Source organism: Schistocerca cancellata, chromosome 4, assembly GCF_023864275.1.
Source record: "Schistocerca cancellata isolate TAMUIC-IGC-003103 chromosome 4, iqSchCanc2.1, whole genome shotgun sequence".
Classification (NCBI taxonomy): Eukaryota; Metazoa; Arthropoda; class Insecta; order Orthoptera; family Acrididae; genus Schistocerca; species Schistocerca cancellata.
In genome coordinates, this window is record NC_064629.1 from 628,526,958 (window position 1) to 628,547,858 (window position 20,901).

The window sequence follows — 20,901 nt, forward strand, 5'->3', positions numbered from 1 at the left end:
AAGCCTTCTCTACACAATTTTCCTTGATACAACATGTCCAGATGATGCTCCAAGGTCAGATGCCAGTTGCTGTGCAGTACTAAAGCAGTACTGTTGTGCCCTTAGAGCCAAATAATGGTCCTCTCTTTCTGATGTCACACATGGTTGGCCCTGCCCTGGTCTTCAGGATACAGTTTCGATCTCTATAAACTGTCGCCACATCCAAGAAACAACAGAAAGATTCACATTAAGCCATCAGCCCGCAAGTTTGTAACTGTCCTGCTTCCATTCTTCCCATGGCCCTCCACCGAAGAGAGTCTGGTAGGCATCTTCCCTGTGCCATACTGCCATACTGTGACTGCGTACCCAGAAATTGTGGATGTGGGACTATCCAGCAAACACCACTCCATTTGATAGGTGCCCTGTCATCATCATTGGCATGGTTTTCCATTGACCAAAATTCCACCTTCTATGCAGAACATGATCATACAGACATATGTTGACAGTTTGTATGATCATATCATGAATTAGGCACAGGATGGGGAAATAGTGATTTGTTGCTTTAGTTTTGGACACCAGTGTAAGTCAAACAATAAGTGAACTGTGGTGGTTTATATGTAGTTATTGTCTTCTAGTGATTGAACAATGCTTTTTATCTAGAAGTGTTTGTGTGAGGTTAGTAGCAGGTAATTACTGCCTGCCTTTAAATAATAGACTAATTGAAACTTCCTGGCAGATTAAAACTGTATGCCGAACTGAGACTCGAACTCGGGACCTTTGCATTTTGCGGGCACGTGCTCTACCTGCTGGAGGACGGGTCGTAAGTCGTTCTTGGGTAGCTCAGTTGGTAGAGCACTTTCCCAAGAAAGGCAAAAGTCCTGAGTTCGAGTCTCGGTTCGGTATACAGTTTTAATCTGCCAGGAAGTTTCATATCAGCACACACTCCACTGCAGAGTGGAAATCTCATTCTGGAATAGACTATTTACTTTCAATACATATCACCAGAAACTCCTGTCTATTTCCAAGAGGTGTTTCAAGAATTTCTTTGAACTTTCTCTTTGGTGCTTGACAACGGGCTTATTCACAGTGTTTCCATATGGCAAATTTTGTTCCCATAACAACCGCTTCCACCCCTTTATACAGATTTTTTTGTCCCCTCAACCTTCTGCTTTACACTCATCTCTCAAATCATGCAGTGTACCATCACACTTTTTTCACTTTTTAATGCCAGTATAAATGCTATCACAACATATTTACAATAATTTTCTCAAAGTTATTTGTAACACTACAATGAACGTACCTCTAGTGAATATTAATGCTTAAAAGAGCCCAGGTTTTATGTAAACATATAAATCACCGAAAACCTCATTTCTGAAGTTGATCAACTATAAAGATCGACACCATTAGTTATTTTATTTTAATAGGTATCCAGATAAGTCTCCCTGTGACTCGACAAATAATTTTCTAGTTGTTAGGCTTCAACTGCAGTTGTCATTCATCATTTACACTAGGCTCTGTTCGCTGGGCTAGCTCATTTGACAGTCTTTTGTGCGAGGTTGTGTCTCCATGGTACTGACTGAATGACATAAGCATCAGTGTCTATCAGTCAACTCATGAGTGGGCAGTGCTCTTGGTGGGGGAACTGGACTTTCTCACAAGAACCCTGCAGGTTCAACAGGTGCACCAAAAAATCTGTTGCACATTTCCTGCCTAGCACTGTAGTGTAGGGTGCATTGATTTACATCGATCCTGTTTGTGTGCTTTTAGTTACCAGTGACTGGCAGTTCAGTTTTTGTATTTAGTAATATACTTAGTTATTCAGAAGTGATGCATAAGCATGCTACATCGCAAAAAAATGCACACAATCTGAAGAAGCAGTATGTGCAAAGTAAAGAGCATTTGGTCATCTCTAACATAATTACAGCTCGTATTAAAGAGTTAACACAAAAATAACTAATGGCCAATACTGCAACTCCCAATCAAAGTGCTGCAAGCTACATAAATGTCAGACTCGGTGATCCAGAATGCTTCCACTCCACCAACTGAGCTTTAGTTTAGATGTCATATCCATAAAATCATGTTTCATTACCTGTTATGACCAATTTCAATAGTTCTGCACTATTGCCTTCATCTAGTGACTCCTGAGCAGCTTGCATTAATCACTATCTTTGTTTGAAATTCAATAATTTTGGAACAAACTTACATCTGAAATAATTTCATTACATGAACCAATTGATACATCAACATCATTACTGACTTCTCCAATTGTGATTCAGTGATTATTCAGAATCAATTCTTTCACTTTTTCCACAATTTCATCAGTTGATGTGCTGGGGTGTCCTCGATGCTTGTCTTCAACATCTCAACAACCTCATTTGAAATGTTTATACTCATAGCAGAATCATCAAAAGCAATAGATAACATTTCTGAAAATTGATGTTCTTTATTCTGTTATTACAGCAAAATTCAATTCAAATTCTCTGATCAATTTGTATACAAAATAAATAATCACTGATACCACCAAAACATGTGTAATATTCTTGACAGCTGACAACAGACTAAGTATTTGGTACAGCTATGATTGTACTTTTCAGACATGTTTACCAACACAAAGAATTCTTGTTAATTGCTAAATTTCAGATACTCCATTACTTTTTGGACACTACTGCTATAGCAAGAATTGTTGTGTTTCAATGCAGACTGTCTAAGAAAACTTCTACCTCTTAACGGAAACACAACATAAGAATGAGCCTTAAAATACTACACAACTGCACTATACTGAGTTGAAAATCCTATGGGAATGTATTAATCAGTTTAGGAGGAGTTCGTAGATGAACCTGCACGTCAGATGAACAGGCATTCTGTTCCATATTTGTAGACGATATATGAATCCTGACTTAAAACTTCTGTTCCTATGTTAATGTAATTTAGTCTCTAATGTTATGTTTCTTCTAACTTCCGCTTAATGCTAACTCATTTATACCTAAAAATAAATGCTTCCTGGACATAGGTGCACACTGCATCACCACTGATACAAAGTGCTCACAACAGGACTGGAAAAACGATGTGAAAAACACTGTGACGTACCTGGATAGGCAGAGTGAGGTCTCACCAGCTCACTCAAGAGTTTACAAACTATACTACATTCCCTAGCACCTATTTGTAAAAGGCCTGCTTTTAGCAAGGCAGCCATAAGTATCTATCTCCCCATAAATCTTTCTGCAAAACAGATATGAAAATACCATCCACCAACATTTCTTCTTTGATATCTTCCCATCCCCATGAGTTTTGAAGCCAAGGGATGTTTACTGAATTCCTTGACCTATTACAACTACTTTTAGTAAGAAGATATCAGGACACAAGACACTATGTGGTACTGCTGAAGCCCAGCCCTTGATGGCTCACCCATCTTCACAGAATGAGGAGTTATATTTTTTATGCTCTGCTGAAACTTAACAGAGTGAGGGCAGGGAGGGGTGCAAAGACAACTGTTGGTAAACCAGGATGAAGTAATAAGTCTCAAAGAGTAGTAACACCTCTCAACATTGATTGAATTAGACATTACTTACAACATACGCAAGAAAACTAGTGTCTCAGAAGAGAGGGACGGAACAATTAAAATGGGTTGCACATACAATAAATTATTTACAAGCTTTGTGGTATTGCTCATCGCTGATCTGTGGAGTTTTTCACTGTCTAATCATCTGACATCCCTACATTGCTATTTGCCAACTGATTGTCCTAACCATTACATCAAGGTGCCAAAGGGTCGGCAACTCCCTGCATAATTCATTTACAGCCTCAGCTAGGTGTATAATCTGGCCTGTTACAATACACCACAAGGATGTTAACCAACTCTGAAACAGCCAAGGGACTTTTGCTTTTCAATGGTGGGTGACAACTCACTCATCTGTCAGGTGAATACCTGTATTGTATCATGCAACTGGAGTTGGGGCCCACATGGATTCATAAACATGAAACTAATCTGCCAACAGCAAGCAGCTCTGGGGTGTACTGGACATTTGTTTAATTTTCTTGTTTCATGCAAAATACAAAATAATATTTGGTTTGTTTGTTAGTCTTTCTGTTATGGGATTAACTACAAGTCACTTTTCCTTCACACAATATGTTTCCAACTCTCAAAATTTTATCATTGTTGGTTTACCCTTCCGATGTCTGGTAATCAGTACAATGGCTGATAAAACATGAGTATCATTACGTAACTGGCACCTAGCAAAAATAACCACTTTATAATTTGTTTTATTTATTACAGTTTCTATGTTGGTAGGAAGAATGTCTGCACCACTGTGTATCACATGGGCTACTCACCATTTTATTTATTTTGAGCACACTGTTCAATTTGGAATAAACATTGTTTGTCCCAGGCCTCCTTTACTCACCAAAATTAGTGTTACAGTTATCTGCACAAAACGCGACAATCTTGTAAACTAAATTATGCTTTCTTAAGGTGCCCAGGACATAACAAGCTAATAGTTCTGTTCTCTCTCTCTCTCTCTCTCTCTCTCTCTCTCTCTCTCTCTCTCTCTCTCTCTCTCTCTTTTTTTTTTTTTGATCAATGTTATGAAAAAAGATTATTTTGCACTGAGTACCTTTGGTAGGTGTGAAGTATCTAACTATAATTGGGACAAATTATAAGCTTTTTTTCGATTTGATGTATGAACCATGACACACACACACACACACACACACACACACACACACACACACACACACACACACACACACACATACTTAGTATCTATAAGTTCTGATTGCACTTCGTACATCACATATGGTGATAAAACATTCACTAAAACTGACACACTTTGTCCTGGGAAATGTGAATCTCTTCTCAAAAAGTTCTCTAATGTGTAGTCTACTGAAGAGAATGAATGTCTATGTTTTGCAGTGTAAAATCCACACAGAACTACTTCAACAGAGATGCATTTATCTTGCTCAGTTTGTAGTCAATTCATATTTACATAGGAAGTTATGCTACTGGAAGTTCCTAAGGAAACTGCAAGCCTGTGCTGCTGCTTCTTAATGTGTTGCATTATATGGACTCGTCATTCATCTTCAATGGAGAAAACTGAATGACAAAGTACATTCTACATTTCTATATGTTGCATTTTGCTTCAAGAATGGAAATTTTTCAAGTTTCAGAGAAAGTACATTTTCTTTTCTCCATATTAACAGACATGTTTCTCTAACGAAGTGAACAACAAACAGTAGAATGCGTTGGCACAAGCTTGCTGTGCCACCATTGTTACAAGCTGTTCTCTACTTTTAACTGACTTTTCGGTAGAAATCAGAAGACTGAGCTGCTTGCAGCTACTGTCAATCTATGGGATCTAACTGTATGTAGCTAATACATATTCATTACTACAGATGAGCACAGCATTTGAACATTAACATCGCTATAACGACCTTTCACTAAACCAGTTACTTCTGTGCATAGTTTCTACCATAAAAAAGTGATCAATACGAAGTTCTCGCCAGAGTTGCCTGCACTGAGCAAGGTAGTGGAAAGTCTTCTCTCTGTTCCTCTTCTGTCAAAGTTATTTTCACTCTCCACTTTCATTACAGCTCAAGGGCAAAGAAAATGTAATATCTAAAATGTGACCTCCAGTGATCGTGTTCCCTTGAACGTTCAAGTTGCTCCTGGATCTCAGTAAGAAAATATGAAAAAGTATGAGACAAAACTGATGCATAAAACAAATAAAATCCCAAAGAGAACTAAATGAAAAAGTTAAAGTTTTCGACAAGTAAGGGCTTACAGAAAAACGGGACTTTGGTGATCAGTTTATCAGGACAATGGGGCACATAACAAAAAAAAAAGGGGGGCAGTCCCATTAAAAATGATACATTTGATCATCCTAATCTATACTGTCAGATGAAAGAAGTGAAACACCCAGAAGACATGGTCGGATATTAACGTAACTTTGTACACATACACACTATTGGCAGGTATGTAAACAATTAGTGTTGCAATTCTCTGTGACACACAGAATGGTTACCAAAGTGCACTGATGCTGTTTGTGTTTAGTGTTGTTACTGGGCCTCATGGTGTATATAAAACTGGAAACAGCATGTGATGTTGGGCAATCACTGTGAAGAGGTGGAGTTGCCACATTCTCTTGTGAGACAGCACTATTAGCACCTGAAAGAGGTTTATAGGGACCTGATTTTGGGTCTACATTTAGACTGCTGGTCAAATCGTACAACAGCCAGATTTATGGGGGCGTCCAGATTAGACAGTCATCAAAATTTCTGTAAATCACGTCTAACCATCAGTATCATTACAGTATTGTGCACCAAACATATCTTAACCCACATCTGCACATGCCATCCAAGACCAAGCAATTGACTCCCTGCACCGTTTTGTGTCAGCCCACACCATTGGGTCAGAGACTAGTAGTATCCAGACTAGGGAATTATCACCCCATGCATAATATGCTGTTGTACAAAAATATAAATAGCTGTGTTTGGATTGGTGCCATCACTGAGAAGTAAGAAATGCTGATAACTGGCACTGCACTGTGTTGTCTTCAGCAATGACTCATGGTTCTGCACTACACGGATGACCACCCTCATTCAGTATACTGGCAACCTGGGGACAGGTTCCATTCTTACCATGTTTTGAAGAGACGCAGCAGTATTACCCTGATGTAGTGGTGTCTGGGGCCATCGGGTACAACTTGAGGTCACAGCTGCGTGTGACTGAGGGAACCCTGATAGCACAACCCTATGTCACTGACACCCCATCCTCATCAATCATCCTCATATTTTATCTCTCATGCAATAATATCAAAGTTTCATTTTTTTTTTTATTCAGGAGGACAATACTCATCCATACATGATGTGTCTCTCTAGAAACTGTTTGCGAGGTGCAGAGGTAGTCCTATGACCAGCTAGATCCCCAGATCTGTCCCTGATAGAACATATGTGGGGCCAACTTGGATGTCAATTTCTTCCCAGTGCTAGTATATGGGGTACCAAGAACCAGTTACAATAGTTGTGGACCAGCTCACCTCAGATAGGATACAAATGTTTTATGAAATTTTTCCCAACTGGATACAGGGCAGGAGGGGCGCTATGTTAAACTAATAATTCTTCGTAAATTGGACTCGACATTGCAATCACTGAAGTAACAGCACATACCTTCTCAACCCTTCAAGAAGGGTCGTCGAGCAGATGTGCAAAACTATAGACCTATATCTCTGACGTCGATCTGTTGTAGAATTTTAGAACATGTTTTTTGCTCGAGTATCATGTCGTTTTTGGAAACTCAGAATCTACTATGTAGAAATCAACATGGATTCCGGGAACAGCGATCGTGTGAGACCCAACTCGCTCTATTTGTTCATGAGACCCAGAAAATATTAGATACAGGCTCCCAGGTAGATGCTATTTTTCTTGACTTCCGGAAGGCGTTCGATACAGTTCCGCACTGTCGCCTGATAAACAAAGTAAGAGCCTACGGAATATCAGACCAGCTGTGTGGCTGGATTGAAGAGTTTTTAGCAAACAGAACACAGCATGTTGTTATCAACGGAGAGACGTCTACAGATGTTAAAGTAACCTCTGGCGTGACACAGGGGAGTGTTATGGGACCATTGCTTTTCACAATATATATAAATGACCTAGTAGATAGTGTCGGAAGTTCCATGCGGCTTTTCGCGGATGATGCTGTAGTATACAGAGAAGTTGCAGCATTAGAAAATTGTAGCGAAATGCAGGAAGATCTGCAGCGGATAGGCACTTGGTGCAGGGAGTGGCAACTGACCCTTAACATAGACAAATGTAATGTATTGAGAATACATAGAAAGAAGGATCCTTTATTGTATGATTATATGATAGCGGAACAAACACTGGTAGCAGTTACTTCTGTAAAATATCTGGGAGTATGCGTGCGGAACGATTTGAAGTGGAATGATCATATAAAATTAATTGTTGGTAAGGCAGGTACCAGGTTGAGATTCATTGGGAGATTCCTTAGAAAATGTAGTCCATCAACAAAGGAGGTTGCTTACAAAACACTCGTTCGACCTATACTTGAGTATTGCTCATCAGTGTGGGATCCGCACCAGATCGGGTTGACGGAGGAGATAGAGAAGATCCAAAGAAGAGCGGCGCGTTCCGTCACAGGGTTATTTGGTAACCGTGATAGCGTTACGGAGATGTTTAACAAACTCAAGTGGCAGACTCTGCAAGAGAGGCGCTCTGCATCGCGGTGTAGCTTGCTCGCCAGGTTTCGAGAGGGTGCGTTTCTGGATGAGGTATCGAATATATTGCTTCCCCCTACTTATACCTCCCGAGGAGATCACAAATGTAAAATTAAAGAGATTAGAGCGCGCACAGAGGCTTTCAGACAGTCGTTCTTCCCGCGAACCATACGCGACTGGAACAGGAAAGGGAGGTAATGACAGTGGCACGTAAAGTGCCCTCCGCCACACACCGTTGGGTGGCTTGCGGAGTATAAATGTAGATGTAGATGTAGAACCCATTAAGTTTCATTTTATTTCCTCCTCCCCTTCTGGGTGGTCCACTTTTTTCTCAGGCAGTGTATGTAGGTGCATTTAAAAAGGGATAACTTTCCAGATAAGTTGTTCAGTTTATACGGGCATGAAAAGGAAACAGAGGTTGAGACGGAAGTGAGACAGGGTTGTGGCCTATCCCTGATGTTATTCAATCTGTACATTGAGCAAGCAATAAAGAATACCAAAGAAAAATTTGGGGAAGGAATTAAAGTTCAGGGAGAAGAAATAAAATCTTTTCTGTTTACCGACGACATTTTAATTCTGTTAGAGACAGCAAAGGACTTAGAAGAGTGCTTGAACATTGTCTTAAAAGGATTATGTAAGATAAACATTAACAAAAGCAAAACAAGAGTAAACGAATGTAGTTGAATTAAATCAGATGATGCTGAGAGAATTAGATGAAGAAACGAGACACTAAAAGTAGTAAACTAGTTTTGCTATTTGGGTAGTAAAATAACTGAGGATGGCTGAAGTGGAGAGGATATAAAATGCAGACTGGCAATGGCAAGAAAAATGTTTCTGAAAAAGAGAAAATTTTTAAACATCTAATAAAGATTTAAATGTTAGGAAGTCTATTCTGAAGGTATTTATCTGGAGTGTAGCACTGTATGGAAGTGAAATGTGGACAAAAAACAGTTCAGACAAGATGAGAGCAGAATCTCTTGTAATGTGGTTCTACAGAAGAATGCTGAAGATCGGATGGATAGATCATATGTAAGAAATGACGAGGTACTGAAAAGAATTGGGGAGAAAGGTAATTTGTGGGATAACATTACTGAAAGAAGGGATCGGTTTATAAGATACACTCTGAGATATCAAGGGATCACCAATTTAGTATTGGATGGAAGTGTGGGAGATAAAAATGGTAGTGGGAGAGCAAGAGATGAATACAGTAACAAGATTCGTTAGCTGCTGTAGTTATTCACAGATGAAGAGGCTTGCGCAGGATAGAGTAGTATGAAGAGCTGCATCAGAGCAGTCTTCAGACTCACACCCACAACTGAACCAACATCAGTTTGTTTCACAAATAATTAATTGATGCATCTCATCAGTTACAAAATGTTTGCAAACTTCCCAAGTGCATTTTCCTGTCAAATTGTTTATTATAGTGTGACTAAAGCCCCACGTGGCTTCAATAAAACTTAAATATTCTACATAGCATGCTGTCACTCTGTTTCAAGCAATTTTGCACTAGTCTGGCAAAATATTATCAATATCACCATCCCGAGCTACACATACACACTCAATGGCTTCTATGGTTTCACTTACTGTATTGACCATTTGATTTACAACATCTGGAAGTAATGAACTGAGTATTGGGCAAATTTGTAGGAAATAAAAGGTTATCAGCAACACATGGAGCTGTCTATAAAACAGAAGGAACCAGTTGGGTTGAGTTGTTTGGGGGGAGGAGCCCAGACAGCGAGGTCATCGGTCTCATCAGATTAGGGAAGGACGGGGAAGGAAGTCAGTCGTGCCCTTTCAAAGGGACATCCTGGCATTTGCCTGGAGTGATTTAGGGAAATCATGGAAAACCTAAATCAGGATGGCCAGATGGGGGAATGAACCGTCGTCCTCCCTAATGCAAGTCCAGTGTGCTAGCCACTGCGTAGGAACCAGATGATTTACACTTGGTTTAAAATCTTAATATTTACAAGAGCAGTCTTCCTTTAATTTACTCTTTCTTTCACAGTTGGCAGTCACCATTGCCATCACTATCATCTGCACATTCTCTTATTTTGAAGAAGGCTGGCACTCTTATGAGAGGTAATTATTGACGAGATTGTCACCACCTTCTTCTTCTAACCAGCAGTTACATCCACAATTCATATAGATACTCTTATTTCCTCTTGATAGCTTCTTACATAGGACAAGACCACTTACAGTTAAGGGCATACAGAAATGGAAAATATGATGTTTGTGGCAGGATTCTTGGTAGGAGATATACTAATCTTTATGGTAGGTCCATTAAGAGGGATACTGAGTGTGAGGCTTGATTTCAGAAAGATTCAGATTTCATTAATTACTACAACCTTCTTAGCAGATAAGTTCTATATCTGCAACTATGTAAAAGGGTGTTTGAATGTAAAAGAAGCAAATGGTGTCAGTCAGTCAAAGAAAGTATCCTCAGTAGAGATTTTTTGTCATCCTTTATTCGTTTATGTGCTACAATGGATCTGTTTTTTGTCATCCTGTACAGTCTAGTATGCCCTATTCTTGACATCTGCATGCACATTTCACTACATACCTCTTGCTTTTTCATAAAAGTATTTCTAAAAAAAATTATTTACTATAGTAAATAGTAATATTTACTATAGTAAATAGTAATAAGCGAGGTGTAGCAAAGCTAATGCAGTGAGCGCTCAGTTACGATCTACTCTCTTCTGCAAGAAGGAAGTCAGTACCAAGACTAAGTTATCTGTGCACCGTTCAATCTTTCGACCAACTTTGTTGTATGGGAGCGAAAGCTGGGTGGATTCAGGTTACCTTATCAACAAGGTTGAGGTTACGGATATGAAAGTAGCTAGGATGATTGCAGGCACTAGTAGATGGGAACAATGGCAGGAGGGTGTCCACAATGAGGAAATCAAAGAAAAACTGGGAATGAACTCTATAGATGTAGCAGTCAGGGCGAACAGGCTTAGATGGTGGGGTCATGTTACACGCATGGGAGAAGCAAGGTTACCCAAGAGACTCATGGATTCAGCAGTAGAGGGTAGGAGGAGTCGGGGCAGACCGAGGAGAAAGTACCTGGATTCGGTTAAGAATGATTTTGAAGTAATAGGTTTAACATCAGAAGAGGCACCAATGTTAGCACTGAATAGGGGATCATGGAGGAACTGTATAAGGGGGGCTATGCTCCAGACTGAACGCTGAAAGGCATAATCAGTCTTAAATGATGATGATGATGAGTAAATACACACGAGTGAAAATGCAAAGTTTATGAAGTGAAATATGCACATAATAAACAGTGACTACCAGTTAAAAGTATAAGACAAAAGGTAGGGCTATAGACAGTGATATACTGAATTTAATGTGTTTGGCTGTCAAGAAGGCAATATGCAAAGCCTTCAGTGACTACCTTAGCAGAATCTTAGCAAAAGATCTCTCACAAAATACAGAGAAATTCCGGTATTGTGTACAGACTGCTCATGCTTTTTCCATTTTAACCATAATATACTTTAGATCCTCAAACAAAAAAACTATGCCCAGTGGTTGGTAGAAAGCATTAGTCACACCCATTTACAAGAAGAGTGGTGCAAGTGCTCCACAAAACTACCGTCCAATCGCACTGACATCTGTCTGCTGTAGAAACCCAGAATATATTCCAATCTGAAATATAATGAGATATCTGAAACAGAATAATAACCTCCTCCTTCGCAACCACTACTGATTCTGAAAACAATGATCATGCAAAACCCAAAATGCTCTTTTCTAACACGACGCACTGAAAGGCTTGCATCAAGTCAATCAAATGTATGCATGACAATTTTTATAAACAAAAGTATGATTACATGGGGCATTAAACTAAATTTATTACTGGATTGAAGATCTCTTGATAAGGAGGATGCAGTATATTATCTTGGATGGAGAGTTGTTAACAGTAAGAGCAGTAACTTCAGGCATGTGGCTGGAAAGTGTACTGGGACCCTTGCTGAATTATGCTCTTTACACAAGGCAGAAGAGTATACCTCGAATCAGTCAACTCGTACCAGTACCTGGATGTAACAGTTTTAGGGATATGAAATGAAATGATCATATAAGCTCAGGTGCAGGAAATGTCAGTAAAATACTTTGGATTATTGGCAGAACATCTTCATGAGAGAGTGCTTACAAATAACTTGTGCATTCCACACCAAACAGAAGTAACATGGCATATTGGACATACACAAAGAAGAGTGGCACAATTGGTCACAAGTTTGTTTGACTCACAGAAGAGCACCATGGATATGCTGAAAAACCTGAATTGACAGGCGTGTGAAGATAGATGGCAATTACCCTGCGAAAGCCTGCTTAGAAAATTTCAAGAACCAGTATTAAATGACATGCTGTGATATTCTTCAGCCTCCTGGATATAACATGCCAATCCCACAGTGATCAGGAAGACAAGATTAGACTAATTCCAGTGAGCATAGAGGCATTTAGTCAGTCATTTTTCCCATGCTACACACACAACTGTAATGAGAATAAATCCTACCATGTAGTAGCATGCTAAGCACCCTCTGCCATGCACTTCACAGAGGTCTGTGGAATGTGTATATAGATGTAGATCATGTAATGTTAAATGAAACATTGATATCACAAGGTTAATGAAAGACAATTTTCATATTAAATAAAAAATAGTCATAAAAAGACAGAAAACTAAATTAAATCCTAGCTGCATACTTCCAGTTCGTTTTATAAATGTAAATGCTGAGAACAGATTACCTTTGACCATCTGGGACAACCAAACACAGTTCCATTACAGCAAGTATGTGAAGAAAGGAGCACACAGATTCACTAAGAGAACTTTCAAAAATAAAAGAAGCAAAACTTATCTGCCAGACATCATTTTATTCCATCAATGAGATGAAACTTATACGCTCAGAAGATTCTAATAGATTCTACAATTAAGAAATGACAGAAGGTACATAAAATGATAAAATCAGAAATGCTGTACTGATATTCATTTAAAAAAAGATGATGATTCCGCATATTTCCATTTCCATGACTAGTGGTACACTAAGGATTATTTGGAGTAAGTAGGTAATCAGCCTGTTACACTTCATTTTATGTACAATCACAACATGCAACCATACACCACACTTTCTATGCATAGAAAATACGCAACTTTTGTAAGTATCGTTAAACTAAGGTTCACTGTCCAACAGTTTCACCTATGCAACAAAGTTTTACCTTTGAATCTTTAGAGTCCTTAGCAGCTGGTAAGGGACACACTGCTGTTGTGGAAACTCTTTCTTCTGTAACCGCAGCTCTGTTTTCCATCTTATTTAATCCCTCCTGTAATTCTGAGCAAAATTAAGAGAATTTCAGCACAAAAGTCATCAAATAAATACATTAACTGAAAAAGTTATTGCTAAACAACATATAGCCATGATGTGATTAATAAGAGAGAAGCAAATAAGTGAGTGAACAACATGAAATTATGTCTTTACTAAATACTTTCAGTTCATTTTATAGAACTGCAAACTATGACATGTTTTAGATACATAAAGAACATTAGTACAAAATTTAATCGGGACAAAAAGCAACTGTTAAAGGCCATACAATATAAACCAAGCTTCCTAAGTTAGCACATCTTTGAGATAAACAAAACATTAGAAATATTAAAAATGTGAGCACTAAAAAGATGGTAAGGCACAAGAAATGCAATCATATAAATACTAAGATACCAGATAAATAACCACGGGCAGTGGGAGTCATTTATCACACACTGTAAATCAGAAATCAGGCCATTCAGTATGGCTTGTGGTATTGCTTTCGTTTGCTTGACAAGTGTCTTCTGGAGGTCAACAATAGTCAATAGTCTGTGCTCATGGTATTAAGCCTGAAAACCTCCTGTCTCAAGCGTATAATACGTGTGGAATTAAATTTCAGTCTGGTACTTGAGCTGGCCACTCTAGGCATTTGATGTCCTTATGTTGTAGGAACTCTTGTCACCTAGCCAGCCATGTGTGGTTACAAATTATCATCCAACACATGGACTGAAGTCTACACACGCATCCCTAAGGACCAATGAAACTCACGAAACATGGGCACTTGCATACAGGCATCTAACACAATGTATAAGAATACAGTTGTCACCAAATCAATCCCTTTGCATGATGTTGACAGTGTTGTAATAGGTCCCAGGTATACATTACATAATGACAGTCATTTAGATAAGCAATGACTCATCCACATACAGGACAATATCTCACTGTTCCAGGGTTAACTCATGGTGTGAAAAATACCACATGTGTTTAGCCATATGGTGTGTTGTTTTGAGAGAAATGCATCAGGTGGTGTGCTATGCATACAGAGCACGAACTAAAAGCTGCTAATACACAATATGAAAGGAGATGTCTTACGCAGAGAGCTGTTAAGTGTCTAGCCACAACAGGTGTTGTGCTGGTTGGGTGTCTTTGCCTATTTAACCCTGCACTGCTACTGGTGGGTCTCCCGGACCCTGACTTGTGTGAGCTATTCGTTTTCATTAGGTTCACAACACTGCACACGAGCAGCGTTCCTTGTAGCTTCCTACCTTACACCTATGTATCATTTCCTCGTCAAGTGATGGCGGAAGTCCACTGTCTAGGAGTGCTTGTAGCATGTTTGTGTCTGCCAGACCAACCATAGCAAGTAGGTAAGTACTTGTTGGGGCTATAGGGCCCAGAGTAGCAATGTTGGTATATGAGGGCGGTTCAGAAAGTAACCTCCGATCGGTCACAGTGCGGGTTGTGGGGGGAGTAGCGACGCCATCTGTGCGTTCACGCACTCAACAGGTCAGTCGGCATCAAGCCGTGGTTGGGTGAACGTCGTACCTGCGCTAGTTTAGTTTTTGTGGCAGTTTGAAATGTGTGCTGCAATAGAAAACACCGCCAAATGTGAAGTGCGTGCTGTCATAAGGTTTTTTACAGCCAAAGGATATTCTGCAGCAGCTATTCATCGTGAGCTTTGTGCCGTGTACGGACCAAGAGTTATGAGTGAAGGAGTTGTCCGTGAATGGGTACGTTTATTTAAAAGTGGACGAGAAAACGTTCATGATGAAGAGAGGAGTGGTAGACCATCATTGGTGACTGATGAACTCGTTCAGACAGTTGATGCAAAAGTTCGTGAAAATCAATGTTTCTCAATGTCGGAGTTGTCTACTGGTTTTCCACAGATTTCTAAGACTCTCTTGTACGAGATAGTGACAGCAAGATTGGGTTACCGTAAGTTCTGTGCATGATGGGTGCCCAAAATTCTTACCGACCACCACAAAACTCAAAGAATGGCCTCTGCATTAGACTTTCTGTCACGTTATGAGGACGAAGGAGAACCATTGTTAAACAGAATCGTGACCGGTGACGAAACCTGGATTAAGTATGTGAACCCTGAGACAAAAGAACAATCAAAGATGTGGGCACATTCAAATTCGCCTACCAAACCAAGAAAAGCCTCGCAAGATTTTTCTGCCAAAAAACTGATGGCAACGGTGTTTCGGGATGCCAAAGGGGTGTTGTTGGTTGAATTCATGGAACGTGGTACGACCATTAATCAAGACGTGTACTGTGAAACAATAAAAAAGTTACGACGGGCTATACAGAACAAACGCCGTGGTATGCTGACTTCCGGTATCGTTTTTTTGCACGATAACGCCCGTCCTCACTCTGCTCGCAGAACAACGGCCCTTCTTGAGTCCTTCAAGTGGGACGTTATCAACCATCCACCTTACAGCCCAGACCTGGCGCCAAGTGATTATCACCTCTTCATGCATTTGAAGAAATGGCTCGGGTCACAGCGGTTTGATGACGACGAAGAGCTCAAAGATGCGGTCACAGGCTGGCTCCAGGCACAAGCGGGTGATTTTTATGCAGAAGGAATTTCAAAGCTTGTGAAGAGATACGACAAGTGCCTCAATCGCTATGGAGACTATGTAGAAAAATAGTGCAAAGATGTAGTTGTAAGATGTATATATTAAAATATTTTTATTTAACTTGGTGTATTTTTTTAAATCAACCGGAGGTTACTTTCTGAACGGCCCTCGTAGTTTGTCCCAACACAAATACGTTTGTAGCATACATTCAAATTGCTGAATCAGCCTATTTATTTCAGACGAGGGCTATAATGGATGTAACAGAGGATCAGTGTAACGTTGCACTGCGAAATGAAATCTTTAGTGACGAATCAGGTACCGAAGGTGGAGACGTAGACGTTGAACTATATAGTGAACATGATACGGAAAGCAATGAAAGTGGGGATGACAGCGATAGATATCAGAACAATAAGAGATATTTTGTTGGTAAGGACAAGCATACTACATGGATGAAAGACATTGTTATTTTTTTTATTTACACATCAAGTTCCGTAGGACCAAATTGAGGAGCAAATCTCCAAGGTAATGGAATGTGTCAGTACATGAAATTACAACATAAAAGTAATAACAAATAAAAATAAATGTTAAGGAACACGAAAAAAGTCAGTCCATAAGTTTAAGTAAACGCAATCAACAATACAATAAGAATCAGCTTAATTTTTCAAGGAAATCCTCAACAGAATAGACGGAGTGACCCCATGAGGAAACTCTTCAGTTTCGATTTGAAAGTGCGTGGATTACTGCTAAGATTTTTGAATTCGAGTGGTAGCTTATTGGAAATGGATGCAGCAGTATACTGCACACCTTTCTGCATAAGAGTTAAGGAAGTCCGATCCAAATGCAGGTTTGATTTCTGCCAAGTATTAACCAAGTGAAAACTACTTATTCTTGGCAATAAGCTGATATTGTTAACAAGAAATGGCGGTAAGGAATATATATACTGAGAGGCCAATGTCAAAATACCCAGACTCGTGAACAGGGGTCAACAAGAGGTTCGTGAACTTACACCACTTATTGCCCGAACTGCCCGTTTCTGAGCCAAAAATATCCTTTTAGAATGGGAAGAGTTGCCCCAAAATATAACACCATATGACGTAAGTGAATGAAAATAAGCAAAGTAGACTAATTTTAATGTCAAATAATCACTCACTTCTGATACCGTTCAAATAGTAAAAATGACAGTATCTTTGAACAAGATCCTGAACGTGGGCTTTCCACAACAGCTTATTATCTATCTGAACACCTAGAAATTTGAACTGCTCAGTTTCACTAATCATATGCCCGTTCGGTGAAATTAAAATGTCATGTTTTGTTGAATTGTGTGTTAGAAACTGTAACAACTGTGTCTTACAGTGATTTAGTGTTAGTTTATTTTCTACAAGCCATGAACTTAGGTCATGTACTGCACTACTTGAAAAAAAAAATGGCTCTGAGCACTATGGGACTTAACTTCTATGGTCATCAGTCACACTATTTGAAACCGAGCCAATGTTGCACCCAACATCCTTTACTACCAAGTTAGTGTCATCAGCAGACAGAAATATTTTAGTCATCTGTAATACTAGAGGGCATATCATTCATATAAATAAGGAACAGGAGTGGCCTCAACACCGATCCCTGGGGCACCCCCCACTTGACAGTATCCCACTGAGACCCCACATCACAGCCGTTATCAACATTGCGAATAATGACCTTTTGCTACCTGTTGCTAAAGTAAGAGGTGAACCAATTGTGAGCTACTCCCCGTGTTCCATAATGGTCCAGCTCCTGGAGCAATATTTTGTGATCAACACAGTTAAATCAAAAAATATGTCAAGCATTCAAAATATTTTGTTTAGCCCATCCAGTATCTTACAGAGAAAGGAGAATATAGCATTTTCAGTTGTTAAGCGACTTCTAAAGCCGAACTGTACATTTGATAGCAAATCGTCTGATATAAAATGATCAATTATCCTTACATACACAGCCTTTTCAATAACTTTTGCAAACACTGATGGCATAGAAATAGTTCTAAAATTATCTACATTATTCCTTTCACCCTTTTTATAAAGCAGCTTTACTACTGAGCACTTTAATCGCTCAGGAAACTGACCATCCCTAAAGGAAAAATTACAAATATGGCTAAATACAGGACTAACATGTACAGCACAGTACTTTAATACTCTGCTAGACACTCCATCATAACCATGAGAGTACTTAGTCTCCAGTGATTTAATTATTGACTCAATCTCCCCCTAGTCTGTATCACAGAGGAGTATTTCAGACATCAATCTCAAAAAGGCATTTGCCAAGAAAGTTATATGATTTCCTGTAGAAACTAAATTTTTATTTAATTCACCAGCAATGCTCAGGAAATGATTTTTAAATACTGTGTATACATCTGATTTATCAGCAGCAGAAATATTTTTACTACGAACTGACTTTATATCGTCGACCTTGTGCTGCTGACCAGACATTTCCTTCACAACTGACCATATGGTTTTAATTGTATACTGTGAATTAGCTATTCTATTTGCATACCACATACTCTTTGCCTTCCTAATAACATTTTTAAGCACCTTTAGCACCTTACAATACTGTTTGTAATGGGCTACTGTAGCTCGATTGTGACTACTTCTAACATTTTGATATAATTCCCGCTTTGTTCTACAAGGTATCAATATCCCACTAGTCAGCCACCCGGGCTGCCTATTACTGCTAGTACCCCGTTTAAAACATTCTAATGGAAAGCAACTCTCAAAGAGAATGAGAAATGTGTTAAGGAAAGCATTGTATGTATCATCTATGTTATCGGCACTATAAACATCCTGCCACTCCTGTTCCTTGACAAGGTTTAAAAAGCACTCTATTGCTGTTGGATTAACTTTCCCATAGTTTGTAATTAAATATGACATTGGTTTGAGTAGAAAAGCCTTTTAGTGTTAAAATTTGTGCATCATCGTCTGAAAGGCCATTCACGCTTTTACTAACAGACTGCCCATCTAGTAATGAAGAATGAATAAAAACACTGTCTATGGCTGTGCTAGAGTTCCCCTGCACCCTAGTTGGAAAAAACACAACTGCATCAGATCATATTAATTTAAGAGATCTACCAACATCCTTTTTCTTGCACCATCATATACAAAATTAATATTGAAGTCACCACATATAACTAATTTCTGGTACTTCCTACAAAGTGAATGTTCCCTACTCCTCGTATCGGAATGAGGTGACATAATATTGTGTCTCTTGTTCCTGGTGTGAGGGGAATGGCAAAGAATAAGAGGATAGATGTAGAAATATGGTGGCTGTTTTTCACGGATGAAATAATGGATGAAGTAGTGGTACATGCTAACCAATGTATCGAATCCATTAAGTCGAGATACTCTTCGTCTCAGACCTTCATTCATGAGACACATAAAGATGAAACTGAAGCATTTCTTGGTCTGTTGTATTTGGGTGGAATCTACAAGGTTGGTAGGGTTATTTCAGAAGAATCTGGGACAGAGATGGAACAGGATTGGAATTATTCTACTCTACAATGGCCCCACAGAGATTCAGGTTTCTGGCAAAGTGTCTTAGATCTGACGATAGGTCAATGAGGTCCGACAGGCAAAAAGAGGGTAAATTGGCTCCTATATGAAATATATTTGATTTGTTCACCAAAAACTGCACAGCACACTATCCTCATGGAGAATATGTCACTGTAGATGAAATGCTTGTCAAATTTCAAGGACAATGTAGTTTTTGAATGTACATTCCTTCCAAACCTGGCAAACATGGAATAAAAGTGTTCAATCCAGCTGATGCAAGAATGGCGTGCTTGTCAAATTTGGAAGTTTATTTAGGTGAGTAGCAAGATGGGGTGCATAAGTTGAGTAATCAAGCAGCTGATGTCATCAAAAGGTTGTGTAATCATATTGCAAAAACATCAAGGAACATAATGATGGATAACTGATTTACGAGACATGAACTGGTCCTGTCACTTCTAAAACACCGTAAATTAACACTTTTGGGAATAGTAAGGAAGAACAAGATGGAAATTCCCCCAGAATTCATGAACACAAGAGGTAGAAATGCTTTTACAAGTATATTTGGCTTTCAGAAGACATGCACATTAGTGAGTCATGTACCAAAGAAAAACAGGTGCCTACTTCTAATGAGCACTATGTACCATGACAACAAAATAGATGCAACAACTGGGGAACAAATGAAGCCAGAGATGATAACTCTGAATAATGTTACTAAGGGTGGGGTAGATTTAGTAGATCAGATGTGTACCACCTATGATGTAACAAGAACAACTAGAAGGTGGCCATTGACCTTATTCTTTTGCTAACTGAACGTAGCAGGCATAAACAGTCTCATCATCTTCAGAACTAACAACCAGGGGGAGACCACGGCGAGAGACTTTCTGAAATCGCTTGGGAAGGCTCCTGTCAGAGGCCAATTAATACAAAGGGCTGGCAGTAAGCATATCAACCGACCTCTCAAAAGATCTGTCAACAGACTGGCGGGGGTCAAATAGCAAGACGATGGGAGTGAGAACCAGAGTATGGTGCCTTAAAGAGGACGGTGCTATGGGTGCGAAGCTAGCACAACGCAATATATTTGTTACAATTGCTCTAAGTTTGGGTGTCTCAAAAAACACTCACTTTTAATTTGTAAAGACTGCATGTAGTGGCCTGCTGTGGTAAAACGACGTGTGGAAACAGTATGTTCAAAAGACATGTGGAGACTGAGTTTGGTTTTTGCAGCTTTCATTGTTCTACTTTGCGTGCTATGACACACGACATTCACACTGTGTAACCATTTTTGTCCTGTATGGTTTTTAATCACTGCATA

The 20,901-nt window shown here is 39.3% G+C and overlaps 1 protein-coding gene across 6 annotated transcripts in view; it reads right to left on the reverse strand.

Annotated features, from left to right (window-relative positions):
• LOC126183189 (microtubule-associated serine/threonine-protein kinase 2) overlaps nt 1-20,901 on the reverse strand; it is a 247,513-nt gene that overhangs the window by 140,268 nt on the left and 86,344 nt on the right. For all 6 annotated transcript variants that reach the window (XM_049924927.1, XM_049924928.1, XM_049924926.1 and 3 more), the window contains exon 10: nt 13,416-13,528. In XM_049924927.1, the coding sequence (XP_049780884.1) occupies nt 13,416-13,528 (113 nt within the window). The remainder of the gene's footprint in view (nt 1-13,415; nt 13,529-20,901) is intronic.